This window comes from Bombina bombina, chromosome 5, assembly GCF_027579735.1.
Source record: "Bombina bombina isolate aBomBom1 chromosome 5, aBomBom1.pri, whole genome shotgun sequence".
Taxonomy (NCBI): domain Eukaryota; kingdom Metazoa; phylum Chordata; class Amphibia; order Anura; family Bombinatoridae; genus Bombina; species Bombina bombina.
Genome location: NC_069503.1, coordinates 848060750 through 848081024, shown reverse-complemented (window position 1 = coordinate 848081024; position 20275 = coordinate 848060750). Strand labels below are relative to the sequence as shown.

At 39.2% G+C, this 20275-nt stretch overlaps 1 protein-coding gene across 1 annotated transcript in view; it reads left to right on the top strand.

Moving 5' to 3' along the window:
* Positions 1–20275, top strand: part of OSBPL1A (oxysterol binding protein like 1A) — a 702947-nt gene that overhangs the window by 146499 nt on the left and 536173 nt on the right. The window contains 1 exon segment of the mRNA XM_053714984.1: positions 14950–15072. Within this exon segment, the coding sequence (XP_053570959.1) occupies positions 14950–15072 (123 nt within the window).

Below are 20275 nucleotides of genomic sequence, written 5' to 3'. Positions count from 1 at the left end.
ATGCAGGGCAGCGGCTTCAAAGGCTAATAAGATACTAGCATGTATTAAAAGAGGTATTGATTCAAGGGAGGAAAGCATAATTCTGTCATTATATAAAGCCCTGGTAAGACCTCACCTTGAGTTTGGAGTGCAGTTCTGGGGACCAATTGCTAAAAAAGATATTGCAGAACTAGAAAAAGTTCAGAGAAGGGCCACAAAGCTAATAAGGGGATTGGAGAAATTAACCTATGAGGAGAGGCTAGCCAAACTGGGTCTGTTTTCTTTAGAAAAAAGGCGCTTGAGAGGTGACATGATTACTTTATATAAATATATTCAAGGCCCATATACAGAGATGGCAGAAGCTCTGTTTATTCCAAGAAAATTGTTTCTGACAAGAGGTCATAATTTAAGGTTGGAGGAAAGGAGATTTAATCTCCTGCAACGGAAACGTTTTTTCACTGTGAGAGCAATAAAATTGTGGAACTCATTACCAAAGGAGGTAGTGAATGCCAATACCATAGATACATTTAAAAATAGTCTGGATAAGTTTCTGTATACTAACAAAATTCATGGATATGATTGCTAGTATTAAATGGGTCACATTTTAATGGGGTTATTTAATCTTAACTGGAGCTTTTTGTAAGTATTTTAGATTTGTATAGGTTGAACTCGATGGACTTCAGTCTTTTTTTCAACCTTATCTACTATGTTACTATGTTACTATGTTACCTATAGTTGTAGTTTTGATTAAGTGACTACTGCGGAGCAGGGTTCACCCTGCTGACCCCTGTTTCTGTTCGTTTCTCTCCCCTCCCCATAGGTAGCCCACACTAGGGCTCCATCACAGCGAACTATTTTCGCTAACCTTCTCCCTTCACCTGCTGCCTGTCCCTCTCCCCCACCCACCCCTACTAGACTACCTCTTTTCAACAGAACTGGTCTACCCTTTATAGGCCTCTATGCCCCCCCTCAAAATCCTAACCCACAATGTAAGAGGCCTAAACTCTCCGCATAAGCGTAGCCTTTTGGCTAGATCGCTTAAATTCCATAACCCAGATGTGGCCTTCCTCCAAGAGACACATTGATCTCTGGACAACCCACCCTGCTCAATATCTAAAGATTACACTGTTCTTGAATACACCTCCTTCTCTAAGAAAGCCAGAGGCACTGCGATCCTCATTCACAAAAAAGAATAGCTTATGAACAAACTCAAGTCCTAAAAGACCCGCAATCTAGATTTCTTATCCTAACATGTAAGCTGGACCATATTGACTACACTTTAGTCTCTATTTATCTCCCTAACTCATACCAACCCAGATACCTCAAACGAGTACTACTCACAGTTGACCGGATTAAAATAGGTAGAGTCTTGCTAGCGGGAGACTTCAATATGACCTGGGACCCAACATTAGACAGGAAAACAGTTACCCGCACAAAACATACTGCCCCATCTGCTCAGCTGTCCCACAAATTCAGACAAATTATTGCCCATTATGGTTATTATGATATATGGAGATCACTTCACTCTAGAGATAGAAACTACACTCACTTTTCACATCCTCATAAAACATACTCCAGACTTGACTATGTCTTTTGCTCAGCAGAAACCCTTGACCAAGTAAAACACTCTAACATTTCCCTATGCCCATGGTCTGACCATGACCTAGTCTCAGTGACTTTTCGCTCAACAGAACAATACAATGTGAGACCCTCCTGGCGCCTCCCACACAATATTCTCCAGGACGCTGCATTCAAGGAAAGTCTTAGAAAAGATATTATATTCTACTGCCAATCCAATGATAATAATCAGGTCAGGGACTACACACTTTGGGGTGCGGCAAAAGCCACCTTTAGAGGCCTTATACTTAAGAGGCAAGCCCACCTAAAAAAACTTTCTGGCCTTCCCCTCTCCAAATCTCATATTGAACTACGCCGTCTAGAACTCCTTAACAGGCACACACCCTCGGATATTACCAAAGCCCACATTATAAAGATCAAAAATCATATCAACCAGCTAGAACTGAAGCGTACCCAAGTAAATTTATTTAGATTGAAACCGATCACCTACCACAAGAGTAACAAGGCAGACACACTTCTAGCTAATAAGCTTAAAAACAGAGCGAGCACATCAAGAATCCACCACATTCAATTTGGGAACCAGATTTATCGTAAGCCTTCAGACATTGGTGCCTGTTTCGAAAAATTTTATTCGAAACTATATAATTTAGAAAAAAATTTAGGACATTCACTAGCCCCTACTGCTAATATCTGCTCCTTCCTAAGAAACTTAAATCTCCCTTCATTGTCATCAGATGACCAAGAAGCACTCTCATCCCCCTTCATGCTAAAAGAAATCAAACATGTAATAACGTGCTTAAAACCCTTTAAAGCCCCAGGCCCAGATGGCTTCTCGGCAGCGTTCTATAAAACATATATGAACGAACTAACCCCACTACTCCTAAGGGTTTTTAACCAAGCTAGAGATAAGGGAAACATAGATATTGACGGCAGATAAGAGCCATAGGCCCAACAAGTCTGCCCGACCTTACCTAACAGTATAAACTTATCTAGTTCATAGGATAGCCCTATGCTTGTCCCATGCATTTTTAAAGTCCCCCACAAGCTTCAGTAGGGAATTTTTGGAAGCCACGGTGACCACTATCCCCAAACCACAAAAAGACCCATCTCTCTGCTCTAATTATAGACCAATTTCCTTGATTAATTTGGATGTTAAAATTTATGCCAAACTATTCGCTATCCGTATCTCTAGACTACTCCCGCAACTTATAAACTTGGATCAAGTAGGATTCATCCCACATCGCGAAGGGCCTTATAATACTAGGCGTCTGCTAAACATCTGCTCAGAATCTACTAGACTCAATAGGCCATTCTCTGTAATCTTGTTAGATGCAGAGAAGGCTTTTGACCGCGTTCAATGGTCCTACTTATGGGAGGTCCTCAAGACCTTTGGCTTTCCAGACCAAATTATCAAGGCGATACAAGCTCTCTACTCCACCCCCTCGGCAATAGTCAGGGGACTGGGCTTTACCTCTCCTTCCTTTCCAATATCTAATGGCACCAGGCAGGGGTGTCCAATCTCACCTCTCCTCTTTGCCCTTTCGATTGAGCCGTTAGCAGAACAAATCAGGCAAGACAGAAAAATAGATGGCATTTGTCTGCATGGCACTGTTCATAAAATAGCGCTCTTTGCAGACGACATAACGATATTTTCTTCAGATCCTCTATCTTCATTTCCGAGACTGAAGGAAATCATAGAATCCTTTGGCTATATGTCCCTTTATAAATTTAACTTAGATAAAACAGAAATCTTCACCTGGGGATTCCCCCAAGGTACAGCTGACACCCTTACAGCCCAACATAGAGTCCACTGCACCACCAATTATATATCACACCTAGGGGTCAAGATATTTAACAATATTCCTCAGATGATCAAAGAGAATTATCTACCACTTCTATCTGAACTGCGCACTCTGAAAGATAAATGGGATTACACTTACATATCATGGATAGGCAGACTAACGGCCCTTAAAATGTCATTTTTACCAAAAATTACTTATCTATTTAGATGCCTTCCTTTCTGTATCCCAGGATATCTGTTACGTCAGTTTCAGAGCGAGTTCACAAAATATATATGGCAATATAAACCCCCAAGAGTAGCGCATAAAATCCTCCACAGCCCCCTTCACAGAGGGGGAATAGCCTCCCCTTCAATACTAAGGTATTATGAATGAGCTATGCTCACCCATATATCGCAATGGGGTGCGAAGGAATCTCATAGTAAGTGGAAAACCATAGAACAAGCCTCGCTCCCGAACCATATATACTTGCCAGATCTGATCTGGATTCCCCCCATTTAAGACGAACCACAGATATTAGTAATTCTATAATAAGAGCATGTCTTGCCATGTGGGATAAGCTGAGACACTACCCGCATATCGCCCCGCACCCTTCACCCATCACTCCTTTGACGGGTCTTCTTCGAGGCCTACCTGACTCTCACCCCCACAGTTGGACCCAAGTAGGAATACAGACAGTCACTGATCTCTGGGTTACCTCGCCAACCCCGCGCTTTATCACACTCTCAGAAATAAAGGCTGACATTAGCTTACCCAGACAAATGACTTTTGAATATACAAGACTGAAGAGCTTTCTTCTCAGTTGGGGCTTTAAACCTGAACTACATCTACCTAGAACACTCTGGGAAACGATTTGGCAACAAGGTAGCAAACTGCACAGACCCCTCTCAACACACTATACCCTAATAGGAAACACGGACTCTGAGAATAAGCTTCCACATTTGCTCAAATGGGAATCATTCCTGAACAGAACTGTACCCCCACAGACATGGCAACATGTTATCTCCCTCACCAAAAAAGCATTACACTGTGTTACTCTCTTTGAAACGTATTATAAAATACTGACACACTGGTACCTTACCCCTGCTAGGCTTAGCAAAATGTTTAACTCTTCATCTCCTCTGTGCTGGCGCAATTGTGGTAACAAAGGAGACTCCCTACACATATGGTGGGAATGCCCCAGGTTGAGACCCCTATGGAATACCTGTTTCCGTACACTAGCGGGATTAGGTATAGTACTTCCCACGACTCCCTCTAATGCCCTCCTTCACATTGGTATTGTTAAACTACCTAAACACCAAGCTTATTTGTCTATCTATTTACTTACAGCCACTAAAGCAGCTATAGCCAAAGCATGGAAGTCTAATACTCCCCCAAAATGGTCATATATCTTAAATTATATGGCATTTATTTACAACGTGGAGAAAAATATTTTCTATTCTCTAAATATCTCGGACCTGTTTGAATTAGTGTGGGCAGACTGGCAAACCCGCTATGACATCACTTGGTCCCCGAAATCTGAGGTGAACGAGCATTAGATATTTCTGCCTTGTCTATCTTTTGAGCAAGAGCTTTTTCTCCACCTTTAACCCCCCTACCTTGCCCCCCCTCCCCTTTCCCACCCCAGCTAACCTCCTTCTTGTGATAAGAATTGGTTTTATGCTTATCTTCCATTTTATACATATACTCCAACATGGAATGTTAAAACTGTTTAGATTTTCTGTTTGTATTTGTGGTAGGAGCCTGTGTGCTTCGAGTACATTCCTTATCTCTGTAACTGAGAATATCTTATTTAAATAAAAAAATATTTAAAAAAAAATAAAAAAAAAATTTCAATTTACTTTTTTTCTAAATTGCGGTTAGGCTCGCGGGTGCAGAAAATGCTTCAATTTATTGCGTAAATTTTGGCGCGAGACTTTTTTGGCGCAAAAATGTCATCATAGTTGACGCCGGAAGTTTTCACGCGGTTGCGTCATTCTTGCGGACGTTTTTGGCGCCAAAAAATGTGGGCATCATACTTGGCGCCAGTTTTTTTCACATTATTTCAGTCTCACTTTTTAGTTGCTTCTGGTTTCTAGAGGCTTGTTTTGTTTTGCATTTTTTTCCCATTCCTGAAACTGTCATTTAAGGAATTTGATAATTTTGCTTTATATTTTGTTTTTTCTATTACATATTGCAAGATGTCACTACCTGACCCTGGATCAGAATCTACTTCTGGAAAGACGCTGCCTGATGTCGGTTCTACCAAAGCTAAGTGCATTTGTTGTAAACTTTTGGTAACTGTTCCTCCGGCTGTAGTTTGTGTTAGTTGTCAAGATAAACTATCAAACGCAGATATTTCCATTAGTAATAATCCATTACCTGTTGTTGTTACTTCAACATCTAATGTTCAAGATTTTCCTGTTAATGTAAGAGAATTTGTTTCTAATTCTGTTCGGAAGGCTCTGTCTGTTATTCCTCCTTCTAGTAAACGTAAAAGGTCTTTTAAAACTTCTCATATTTCAGATGAATTTTTAAATGACCGCCATCATTCTGACTTATCTATTTCTGATGAGGATCTATCTGGTTCAGAAGATTCCGCCTCCGATATTGACACTGATAAATCTTCATATTTGTTTAAGATGGAGTTTATTCGTTCTTTACTTAAAGAAGTGTTGATTGCATTAGATATGGAGGAGTCTAGTTGTCTTGATATTAAAACTAATAAGCGTTTAAATTCAGTTTTTAAACCTCATGTAGTTATTCCAGAAGTTTGTCCAGTTCCTGATGCTATTTCAGAAGTAATTTCTAGGGAATGGAATAGTCTGGGTACTTCATTTACTCCTTCTCCAAGGTTTAAGAAATTGTACCCTTTGCCATCTGATAGATTATAGTTTTGGGGAAAAATCCCCAAAGTTGATGGGGCTATCTCTACTCTTGCTAAACATACTACTATTCCTATGGCAGATAGTACTACTTTTAAGGATTCTTTAGATAGGAAGCTTGAATCCTTTCTAAGGAAGGCTTATTTATGTTCAGGTAATCTTCTCAGACTTGCTATTTCTTTGGCTGATGTTGCTGCAGCTTCCACCTTCTGTTTGGAGGCTTTAGCGCAACAAGTGTCAGACCATAATGCTTATAGCATTGTTAAACTTCTTCAACATGCTAATAACTTTGTTTGTGATGCCATCTTTGATATCATTAGAATTGATGTCAGGTATGTGTCTTTTTTAGCTATTTTAGCTAGAAGAGCTTTATGGCTTAAGTCTTGGAATGCAGATATGACTCCTAAGTCAACGTTGCTCTCTCTTTCTTTCCAAGGTAATAAATTATTTGCTTATCAGTTGGATTCAATAATTTCAACTGTTACTGGGGGGGAGGGAGCCTTTTTGCCTCAGGACAAAAAATCTAAAGGTAAATATAGGGCTGCTAATCGTTTTTGTTCCTTTCGTCAGAATAAGGAACAGAAGCCTGACCCTTCCCCTAAAGGAACAGTTTCCGTTTGGAAACCTTCTTCAGTCTGGAATAAATCCAAGCCTTTTAGAAAGTCAAAACCAGCTCCCAAATCCGCATGAAGGTGCGGCCCTCATTCCAGCACAGCTGGTAGGGGGCAGGTTACGATTTTTCAAAGATGTTTGGATCAATTCGATTCAAAGTCTTTGGATTCAGAACATTGTTTCACAAGGGTACAGAATAGGTTTCAAGGTAAGACCGCTTGTGAGAAGATTTTTTCTCTCCCGCATTCCAGTAAACCCAGCAAAGGCTCAGGCGTTTCTGAAATGTGTTTCAGACCTAGAGTCGGCTGGGGTAATTGTGCCAGTTCCAGTTCTGGAACGGGGTCTGGGGTTTTACTCAAATCTGTTCATTGTACCAAAGAAGGAGAATTCCTTCAGACCAGTTCTGGATCTAAAAATATTGAATCGTTATGTAAGGATGCCAACTTTCAAAATGGTGACTATAAGGACTATTCTGCCTTTTTATTCAGCAAGGGCATTATATGTCCACAATAGACTTACAGGATGCATATCTTCATATTCCAATCCATCCAGATCACTATCAGTTTCTGAGATTCTCTTTTCTAGACATGCATTACCAGTTTGTTGCTCTTCCTTTTGGCCTAGCAACAGCTCCAAGGATCTTTTCAAAGGTTCTCGGTGCCCTTCTCTCTGTAATCAGAGAACAGGGTATTGCGGTATTTCCTTATTTGGACGATATCTTGGTACTTGCTCAGTCTGTACATTCTGCAGAATCTCATACGAATCAACTTGTGTTGTTTCTTCAAAGACATGGTTGGAGGATCAATTTACCAAAGAGTTCCTTGATTCCTCAGACAAGGGTAACCTTTTTGGTTTTCCAAATATATTCAGTGTCCAGGACTTTGTCTCTAACAGAAAAGACTTTGTCTCTAACAGAAATTGGTTTCAGCTTGTTGAAACCTTCAGTCTCAATCATTCCCTTCGGTAGCTTTGTGCATGGAAATTCTAGGTCTCATGACTGCTGCATCGGACGCGATCCCTTTTGCTCGTTTTCACATGAGACCTCTCCAGCTTTGTATGCTGAACCAATGTTTTTGGGATTATACAAAGATATCACAATTAATATCCTTAAATCCCAATGTTCGATCTTCTCTGACTTGGTGGATGGATCACCATTGTTTAATTCAAGGGGCCTCTTTTGTTCGTTCAACCTGGACTGTGATCTCAACAGATGCGAGTCTTTCAGGTTGGGGAGCTGTATGTGGATCTCTGACAGCGCAGGGGGTTTGGGAATCTCAGGAGGCGAGATTACCAATCAACATTTTGGAACTCCGTGCGATTTTCAGAGCTCTTCAGTTCTGGCCTCTTCTGAAGAGAGAATCGTTTATTTGTTTTCAGACAGACAATGTCACAACAGTGGCGTATGTCAATCATCAAGGTGGGAATCACAGTCCTCAGGCTATGAAAGAAGTATCTCGGATACTTGTATGGGCGGAATCCAGCTCTTGTCTAATTTCTGCGGTTCACATCCCAGGTATAGACAATTGGGAAGCGGATTATCTCAGTCGCCAGACGTTACATCCGGGCGAATGGTCTCTTCACCCAGAGGTATTTCTTCAGATTGTTCAAATCTGGGGACTTCCAGAAATAGATCTGATTGCTTCTCATCTAAACAAGAAGCTTCCCAGGTATCTGTCCAGATCCAGGGATCCTCAGGCGGAAGCTGTGGACGCGTTGTCACTTCCTTGGAATTATCAACCTGCTTATATCTTTCCGCCTCTAGTTCTTCTTCCAAAAGTAATTTCCAAAATCCTAATGGAGCATTCGTTTGTACTGCTGGTGGCTCCAGCATGGCCACACAGGTTTTGGTATGCGGATCTCGTTCGGATGGCCAGTTGTCAACCTTGGACACTTCCGTTAAGGCCAGACCTTCTATCTCAAGGCCCATTTTTCCATCAGGATCTCGAATCATTAAATTTGAAGGTATGGAGATTGAACGCTTAATACTTAGTCATAGAGGTTTCCCTGATTCAGTGATTAATACTATGTTACAGGCTCGTAAATCCGTGTCTAGAAAGATTTATTACCGAGTTTGGAAGACTTACATTTCTTGGTGTTCTTCTCATAAATTCTTCTGGCATTCTTTTAGAATTCCTAGAATTTTACAGTTTCTTCAGGATGGTTTGGAAAAAGGTTTGTCTGCAAGTTCCTTGAAAGGACAAATCTCTGCTCTTTCTGTACTTTTTCACAGAAAGATTGCTAATCATCCTGATATTCATTGTTTTGTACAGGCTTTGGTTCGTATTAAGCCTGTCATTAAGTCAATTTCTCCTCCTTGGAGTCTTAATTTGGTTCTGAGGGCTTTACAGGCTCCTCCGTTTGAACCTATACATTCTCTGGATATTAAATTACTTTCTTGGAAAGTTTTATTCCTTTTGGCCATCTCTTCTGCTAGAAGAGTTTGAGTTATCTGCTCTTTCTTGTGAATCTCCTTTTCTGATTTTTCATCAGGATAAGGTGATGTTGCGGACTTCATTTAATTTTTTACCTAAAGTTGTGAATTCTAACAACATTAGAAGAGAAATTGTTGTCCCTTCTTTGTGTCCTAATCCTAAGAATTCTCTGGAGAGATCTTTACATTCTTTGGATGTAGTAAGAGCTTTGAAATATTATGTTGAAGCTACTAAAGATTTCAGGAAGACTTCTAGTCTATTTATCTTTTCTGGTTCTATTAAAGGTCAGAAGGCTTCTGCCATTTCTTTGGCATCTTGGTCTTTGATTCATCATGCTTATGTGGAGTCCGGTAAATCCCCGCCTCAAAGGATTACGGCTCATTCTACTAGGTCAGTTTCTACTTCCTGGGCTTTTAAGAATGAAGCTTCTGTTGATCAGATTTGCAAAGCAGCAACTTGGTCTTCTTTGCATACTTTTACTAAATTCCACCATTTTGATGTTTTTTCTTCTTCTGAAGCAGTTTTTGTTAGAAAAGTACTTCAGGCAGCTGTTTCAGTTTGATTCTTCTGCTTATATTTTAAGTTTTTTTCATTATAAGATTAAAACGTTTTGATTTTAGTTGTGGATTATTTTTTCAGCGGAATTGGCTGTCTTTATTTTATCCCTCCCTCTCTAGTGACTCTTGCGTGGAAGTTCCACATCTTGGGTATCTGCTATCCCATACGTCACTAGCTCATGGACTCTTGCCAATTACATGAAAGAAAACATAATTTATGTAAGAACTTACCTGATAAATTAATTTCTTTCATATTGGCAAGAGTCCATGAGGCCCACCCTTTTTGTGGTGGTAATGATTTTTTTGTATAAAGCACAATTATTCTGATTCCTTGTTTGATGCTTTCGCTCCTTTCTTATCACCCCACTTCTTGGCTATTCGTTAAACTGAATTGTGGGTGTGGTGAGGGGTGTATTTATAGGCATTTTGAGGTTTGGGAAACTTTGCCCCTCCTGGTAGGAATGTATATCCCATACGTCACTAGCTCATGGACTCTTGCCTATATAAAAGAAATGAATTTTATCGCATCAGCTGATAAATTGGTCACAGTCTAGAACAATACTGGCAGGAGATTTTAATGTTGATCTTGCCTTACAATCTAGAACAAGTACCCAACTAATGTCCAATAAACAACATAGACAGTATAACAAGGCCAAAACGATACTTGACCACCTGAGCACACACACCTTAATTGACTCCTGGAAGACCCTATACGGAGACACGGCAGATACCACGTATTACTCAGCGGCTCACAAGACATACACAAAGTTTACATATTTGTAAGTCAAATACTACAGCCCTCTTTAGAATCGGCTAACATTCACTCCTGTGTATGGTCGGATCACTCGATGACACTGCTGAGAATAGGTACCCTACAACCTACTGACAGAACTAAAACATGGACTTTTGACTCTTTTTGCCTCAAAGATCCAGTAACATTGAAATCAGTAACGCGCCAAATGAGGGAGTACTGGGAGATTGATACAGGGACAACGGAAAACCCCATATCAACCTGGGCAGCCCACAAAACATTCTTAACTAATAAAAGAAAAAGCTGTCCTGGTTAAAAAATATACCAGTCAAAGGAAAGAACTCCAAAACGAAATAAGCACATTAGAACAGCAACACAAAATTACACAATCTAAAATAGATTCAGAAACATGACGGTACCACCACTACCCATCCACAGGAAATAGTTGACTGTTTTGCTAACTATTATAGTGATCTATATGACGGGAACAAAGTGGCTCAGTCTGCACAAACTAAAACTCTGCTACATGAATTTCTTGATGAAACGCAATTGCCCTCCTTGACCGAAACAGATAGAGATAAGTTAAATCAGGAGATTACGGTGCTTGAAGTCCAACAGGCGGTAAAAGACTTAAAGCCAGGAAAGGCCCCAGGCCCAGATGGACTGCCAGGGAAATACTACAAATTGTTCAAATCCTCATTGGTATCCCACTTGGTTAAGTTCTCCAACCATATCATGCAAGGTCACACGATTACCCCTGACCTTCTTAGAGCCAGGATAGCTGTATAACCCAAACCGGGGAAAAACGTCAAATGGTGTGCTAGCTACAGACCCATCTCTTTTATAAATCAAGATCTCAAAATTTTTACCAAGATACTAGCTAATAGGCTTAAGTCGATACTGCCAGAAATGGTCTATCCAGATCAAGTTGGGTTTGTGATGGGCAAGGAAGCCCCTGATAACATTAGACGCATACTCACATCCATTTACCAATTGACCAAGACGAAAACGCCTTCTCTGGTCCTATCACTGGACGCGGAGAAGGCGTTTGACAGAATTGACTGGAGGTATATGTTTGCTGTCTTGGAGAAAATGAAATTTAGAGGCCCCTTTGTCACTGCTTTACAAGGCATATATTCTGCACCTACAGCTACGGTTAGGGCTATTGGGCATCATTCAAAACTTATAAATATTAAAAAAGGAACTAGACAGGGATGCCCACTTTCTCCGTTATTATTTGCGCTTTGTATGGAACCCTTAGCTGCCCGCATTAGGCAAAAGCCTGGTATTACAGGTTTACAACTTAAAAATAGGGATCTCAAGATTGCCCTTTTCGCAGATGACGTTTTGCTGACATTGACCAAACCCTTAACTTCTCTCCCTAACCTCTATGACATCCTTGACCGATTTTCTGCCATATCGGGGTATAAAATAAATATGGATAAAAGTGAAGCAATGGCAATAGCGTTGCCACCTCAGACAAAAAAACAAATTGAACTCAATTTTGAATTTTCTTGGGTCAAATCATATATGAAATATCTGGGAATTAATTTATCAGCTCAATTTGAGGAACTATATGGGATCAATTATTTGCCCCTATATAAAGAAATTTGTAGGGATATCGCAAAGTGGAAACATCTTAACTTCTGATGGTATGGCAGAATAGCGGCAACAAAAATGAATATTCTTCCAAGACTGTTATACTTGTTTAGAACCCTACCTATCCTAGTTCCAAAAAAAGACCTGGAAATAATGCAATCTGAACTTATTAATTTCATTAATAGTAAAAAAACATTCTAGGATCCCCTCTCAAACGCTTACAAGCATAGACAGATGGGAGGGATGGGAGTACCTAACTTACAGGACTATTATGATGCCTCAAGACTGGCCCAGACAGCGCTAATAGGAACGTCTAACACAGATATAGTCTGGATAGGGATGGAAGCGGACTTGGGAGACTCTGAACCCCCAGATGCTCTATTATGGGACATTTCTGTATCTTTGCAGGCAGTCCACGCTTATTCTCCAATCACCGGTCACTCGATAGGGCACTGGAGAACTCTAAATAAAAAGAAAAACTGATCCCAGAATACTCATTCAAAACACCACTTAGATATCTTATCCCAAAGGAATATAGGAAACAATTAGACAAATGGGCAAATAAGGGTCTTATAGGCTGGTGACATAGTACTACACAACAAACCATTAACTTTCACGCAAATCCAGGAGAAGCTAACACCAGAACCCCTCAGGTGGTACTTATACTTGCAAATCAATTCTGCATTACATAAATTTCTTTCAAATACACATAAACACCTCAGCACCACGTTAGAGAAAATATGCTGCGCTGTTTTGATGCAGAAACACATCATCTCAAGAATATATATAGCTTTACAAAACACAACAAATGAAGGAAAAACCCCTCTCATGTGCAAGTGGGAAACTGATATAGGCATTAACTTAGAGGTGACGGAATGGTATGAATTACTTTACTCTTCCTGCAGAGGTTTGATAAGCGCAGATCTATGAGAGAACAGCTATAAAACCATCTTTAGGTGATACTTAACCCCTATAAAAACCTCCCACTTCACAGAGGTAAAAAACAGAAAATGCTATAGGGGATGTAATGAAATAGGAACTTATATACACATGTGGTGGGAGTGTCGTGGAATTAAACAGATTTGGTCATGCTTATCCAACCACCTTAGTACACTATTAGGGGAACAGATAACACTTGCTATGTCCCAGGGACTACTCAACATACCGCTCCCAGACTATCACCACCATATCAACAAACACTTTTATCAGAATACTTTGCACGGTTACAAGACTGTGCATTGCTAAGTATTGGAGGGAGAGAGCACTAACATGGCAAGAGGTTCTAGACAAAATTAAAATGACACACAAACTCCATGAAACGGCAGCCTTTATCCTGGGAAATGTGGATACATATCAAAAAATTTGGTTTTACTGGTTAATGCAATCGTGATGAAGTATTGACTCTCTGGGGATCCTAATTTAAAAACATAGAAAGACAAATGACATAGGCTAGGGAAGGTTCATTTATAGATATTCTATCCCCCGTTAAAGAACATAGCTTTCGTGATAAATTAAATGGCAATGACACACAAAACTGCTTTTTGCTTGACCACATGTTAGTTTGTTTTTCTTGTTTATTATTTTTTGTTTTGGTTTGACTTTATTCTTAATTTTTTGTTTTTTCTTGTTTGGTTTTTCTTTTTGAAAAAATGTACAAAATGTCTAGGTTAAAAATGCACTACTCAGTATGTCAGACCGGAATTGAGGCCTGATACCTATAGTAAAACATCATTGTGAGAAGAAAAAGTCAAAACAGTTTGGACATTGTAGATTCGTATACTAGTTTGCATCTAACAGTAAAAAGTTGATACAAAAGAGGGCAAATAAGATGGATTGTCTAGATTATACTATGATGTACTGAGTTATTAATGCTTATTGATATGTGATGTGATGTTTGTTTTGCTCAATAAAAAATATTTTAACATAAAATAAATGAATTTATCAGGTAAGTTCTTACATAAATTATGTTTTTTTTACATTTTTTTTTTTTACATTTTGATAATTTTGCTTTTTCTGGGGCTACCTTTCGTAGAAAAGTACTTCAGGTAGTTGTAACAGGTCTATTTTGGTTTTTGCCTGATGGTCATTTTATTTGCATATAAACCCTGCTTTTCCTTTTGGGGTTTATTTTATCCCGCCCTTATGTCTTATTACTTGTGGACTCCACAGCTTGGGTATTAGTTCCCAGGGGTAATGGATCATGGCCTCTAAGCAATAAAAATTCTGGTGTAGCCTGTCCCTTTAATTTCTTTCATGGTGGTGAGAGTCGACGAGACACACAAGTGAGTAACAGTGCTATTTAAACACTAAGAGATTCCACCCCTTGCTGGTAAAAAAAAAAAAACAAAAATGCCACAGTGAGAAATGTTAGTATGAAAATCACAAATCAGGAACACTAGCAAACTGAGTGCACCAATAATATACAAGGAACAGCACATAACTATGTGTATTGCATCTACATAGGTATAAATAACGAGTACCTAACTTGAGTAAGCGAATGACACATAACTGCAACAAGATTCCTTCCATGTAGCTTACTACAACTTGTTTACATCACTCAGAGGCATGGTGTTAGCCTTGAATGCCATGTAACTGTACTAGTTCATCAGAGCTACTATTGCAGCAATCGGCTAAATTATACAGCAATATAAAATATAGAAAACATACCATATCAAACAACTATCAGATATACTGATACAATGTAAAGTCTTTGCAGACAGTGTTTCATATGCCTTGCACTTGTGTAAGCTTTGATATGTGGATTCTTTTTCCTGGCAGGAATGGCTTGCTGCAATTGAAGAACATTCTGCGTATAGCACTCACTATTGTTCCGAGGACCAGCTTAGTGATGATGAAGATGAGGAATTGGTGCTTGTGGGAGACTTGAAAGAATCTCTTGAGGTATCTGCATTTACAATAGAAACCAGCATTAGCTTTCTGTAAATTATCTGCAATTTAAATATTTTAGACTATTGGAATATGGAGAAAAATCATCATCTTATTTTGTTGAGTACTATTTTGTAAAGCAAGTGTCTCTCTTTAACATATTTGTTTCTTTCCTGCATATTAACAACTTTTCAGTTTATTTCTATCAGATTGCTTAATTCTCTTTTGTTGAAATGCAATCCACTATTGGGAGGTAGCCGAACACATCTAGTGAGTCAATGACAAGAGGTATATATGTGCAGCTTATTTTCTAGCGTGCAGCCTTACATTGGCTGTGCAGATCAAAGCAGTTTTTTTTTTTTTTTGCGTATAGAAGGGAGGCAGCTTTGCATTTTTAATTCCATAAAAAGACATGCATAATGGTTGTATGTATGTGTATATATGTATATACAGTCTTTGTTGTGGGGCCCAAAGCAGCAGAGGCAGACTGGGCCTCTCTGATACTGTAAAATGGACCGCACCAGCTTATGTTGTGCGTGATCACTGCAGCGGGGGGGCATATTAGTTGCATACAGCAGCCGGGGGGGGGGGGGGGTAGAACAGGGTCCTCATATGACATAGTCACTGTTTGCGAACTCCCGATGGGCGCTACCGCTCGCCTTGACTCTTATCACTTCCTCCCAGAGTGAGTACCTCCCAGTCCCAGCATCCTATGCATGCGGAAAGAGTGAGAGGGAAGCAGGGCCAGTGTTCTATCAGAAGAGAAAACATTGCGCATCTGCTCACGTACTCTGGAAACACAGAAGCACAGGTTAGTGCATCCAGCCCTTATATAGTGGAGCGATGTGTCCTAGCAGCAGAACAGTGCTGTCCTGACCGCTGCAGGTAGCTTATTTAGCATTCTGACCTGTGATTACTGATAGTGGCTGTGCATTGCAAATTGAGCACGTTGGTGTCAATAAGATGACATACTCTGTACCCCCTGTTTATTTCTTCCGTGTCAGCTCTTGCTGCTCCCTCAAAGTGTCTGAATAAATTATAGATAAATATAGGGCTTGAAAGTGTAAACACTGCAGGAAATAACCCCCCCACCCCCAAACAACTTTAGCTTGCAATCATCAGAAATATATATTAATTTAATGTAATTTCAGGGAGTAAATTTCCAAGGGCAGCTGTATCCCTCTTTCCTCTTCCTAAATGCTGTTTGTGGTTTGTTTTTTAACTAGCTGTTTTATATGATCTCTTTTAGTAGCTAATAAAACGCACATCTCTAAGACTTCTAGTAAATAATTTTCAAATTATTTAATACCAAAATCCTGAAAAATATATAAAATTTGTGTACTCATTTAATTTGTATCCAGGTGGTTACTATTTTAAGTTGGTAAATGTGCAAAAATAACCTCAGTGGCAAAAGGTATTGGCATTTAAAGAGTGGCTTCAGTGTCACTACCCCTAATTAAATAAAGTATGTGAGTTTATGTGAGTGTATGTTTGTGTGAGTGCATATGTATGCATAAGTGTGTGTATGTGTGAGTGCATATGTGAGCTTAGTGCCATTGAGATGTCTGGTACTTCAGCCAATGATTAAGACATACTTAGAAAACTAACTGGTCAACTAAACACAGATTTTAGCTTGCACTAATGAGCTTTTGTAATTAATATGTTAAATACACAAACGCTTTTGCTGACTTATTTTAACACTGTCTAGCTAGTGAAATAAAGTTGTATAGACATTTCTAGCTAATCGAAGAGTATTCCATAGTACAGTGGTGGTTTTAGACCATACAATATGAGAGTAGAAATGTTGACAATAATATATCAAAGTTGCAAGCATACAGATAAAGTTTTAAAATATACTGGAAGCCCAAAAAATTGTTTGCCCAGGGTCCAATTAATATAAAAGACGGCCCTTACGTGTGTGTGTGTATGTATATGTATGTATGTGTGTGTATATGTATGTATGTGTGTGTGTGTATGTGTATATATATATATATATATATATATATATATATATATATATATATATATATACACATATACACACACACATATACATACATATATACACACACATATACATACATATATACACACACATATACATACATATATATATATATATATATATATATATATATATATATATATATATATATATACATACACACACACATATACATATATATGTGTTTGTGTGTGTATATATATATATATATATATATGTATATATGTATATATATGTATATATATATATATATGTGTGTGTGTGTGTGTGTGTGTGTGTGTGTGTATATATATAATCCCATAGATGAGCACTCTTACTTCCAGGTCAGCCTGCCAGGGTGCTAGTGAATAATGAATAAAAATAAAAAGGACTTGCACTCACTGGTCTTTCCTTCAGAAACACACATTTATTGTAACGTTTCGGAGATGGAGTATCCCCTTCCTCAGACAAAGTGTAATGGCAACACATGCAATTTAAAGTGCAAACAGAGTGATAACCCCTCCCCCTATTAAGACAAAAAAACGCCAAAATGTAGTCATAGCCACCTAAACAAAGTGGCAGTATTGATATTAGTGGCAAATCAATCTGAACTGTTAAGACATTCATAGCTATTTAGTGGTTGTGAAATTAGGTGAAAAAACACTATATTACTAAAATGTTAAAAACTAAAATAATCCAACTAGTGACGTATGGGATATACATTCCTACCAGGAGGGGCAAAGTTTCCCAAACCTCAAAATGCCTATAAATACACCCCTCACCACACCCACAAATCAGTTTTACAAACTTTGCCTCCTATGGAGGTGGTGAAGTAAGTTTGTGCTAGATTCTACGTTGATATGCGCTCCGCAGCAGGTTGGAGCCCGGTTTTCCTCTCAGCGTGCAGTGAATGTCAGAGGGATGTGAGGAGAGTATTGCCTATTTAAATGCAGTGATCTCCTTCTACAGGGTCTATTTCATAGGTTCTCTGTTATCGGTCGTAGAGATTCATCTCTTACCTCCCTTTTCAGATCGACGATATACTCATATATATACAATTTCCTCTACTGATTCTCGTTTCAGTACTGGTTTGGCTTTCTACTACATGTAGATGAGTGTCCTGGGGTAAGTAAGTCTTATTTTCTGTGACACTCTAAGCTATGGTTGGGCACTTTTATATAAAGTTCTAAATATATGTATTCAAACATTTATTTGCCTTGACTCAGGATGTTCAACGTTCCTTATTTCAGACAGTCAGTTTCATATTTGGGATAATGCATATGAATAAATCATTTTTTTCTTACCTTAAAAATTTGACTTTTCCCTGTGGGCTGTTAGGCTCGCGGGGGCTGAAAATGCTTCATTTTATTGCGTCTTTTTTGGCGCAATTTTTTTTTTCTATTTCGGGCGTCATACGTGTCGCTGGAAGTTGCGTCATTTTGACGTTCTTTTGCGCCAAAAGTGTCGGCGTTCCGGATGTGGCGTCATTTTTGGCGCCAAATAATGTGGGCGTCTTTTTTTGGCGCTAAAAAATTATGGGCGTCACTATTGTCTCCACATTATTTAAGTCTCATTATTTTGTGCTTCTGGTTGCTAGAAGCTTATTCACTGGCATTTTTTTTTTCCCATTTATTTATTTATAAAATATTTTACCAGGAAGGATACATTGAGATTTCTCTCGTTTTCAAGTATGTCCTGGGTCCACAAGACATTGCATTGATAACATAGGGTACAATAAAATACAAAAAACAATAATAATACACAATATATGAAAATAAAAAAAATAAATAAAAAAAAAATAAAAAAAAAAATAACATAGAACAGGTATTTAATCAACCATGACAGATGCATTCTGTTTTGAGATATGTAGAGAGGGATCTCTTAAAGGATATTAGGCTTGGGGAAGGTTTGAAAGTGTGCGGGAGGTTGTTCCATAATTGTGGTGCTCTGTAGGAAAAGGAGGATCGAGCTGCTTTCTTTTTGTATTGAGGCAAGCTAAATAATGTGCTGGTATTGGATCGGAGGTTATAGGAGGTGGGAATAGCCGGGGAGAGCATTCTGCTCAGGTAGGGTGGGAGCTTCCCAGAAATGCTCTTAAACACAAGGCAAGAAAGATGGAGGGAGCGTCTGGATTCCAGCGACAGCCAGTTTAGTTCTTTTAGCATGTCACAATGGTGGGTCCTGTAGATACATTGTAGCACAAAGCGGCAGAACGAGTTATATAACGTATTTAGTTTATTAAGGTGAGTTTGCGGTGCAGGTGCATATACTACGTCCCCGTAATCCATGATAGGCATCAGCATTTGCTGTACAATCTTTTCCTTTACTGTAGGGCTGAGGCAAGATTTGTTTCTGTACAGGGCACCTAGTTTTGGATAAAGTTTAGAGGCAAGTTTTTCTATGTGGAGGCCAAAAGATAGATTGGGGTCTAACAACATACCCAAGTATTTGAAAGAGTGGACTGCAGTCAGTGTGCAATTGGATTTTGTTTTGATGCGTAGATGGGAATTTTGTAATTTGTGTAATTTAGGCCCTGTTCCAAAGATCATTGTGACAGTTTTGTCAGTGTTTAGGAAGAGTTTGTTTTTTGATATCCACTTTTCTACCTCTGTGAATTGGTCTTGGAGCACTGCTTCAAGCTGCGGCAGATCGGAATTGTTTACATAGATTACCGTGTCGTCTGCGTACATGTGTACAGTTGAGGATTTGCAGACATTAGGCAGATCATTTATAAATAATGTGAATAGCAGGGGGCCGAGAATGGATCCTTGAGGAACACCACACGTGACTGGGAGAGGGAGGGAGTCACTGTCAGAAATGGTGACATATTGTGATCTATCCGATACATATGATCGAAACCAGGTTAGCGGACGATCACCAATACCTGAGTTTTTTAGTTTGAGCAGTAGTATATCGTGGTCTACTGTGTCAAAGGCCTTTGCAAAGTCAAGGAAAATAGCTCCAGTTAGGTCTCCTTGTTCCATGCCAGTTTGGATGTCGTTGCAAACTTTTAGGAGGGCAGTTGTAGTGGAGTGATTCGGGCGAAAACCTGATTGATCAGGGGTCAGATAGTTAGATTGTTGGTAATACTCACAAAGTTGCGTATGGGCGCATTTTTCTAAAATTTTTGACAATACTGGGAGCAAAGATATGGGACGATAATTAGAAACCAAGGTTAACTCCCCACTTTTATGGATAGGCACTACTCTTGCAGTTTTCCAAAGTTTGGGTATG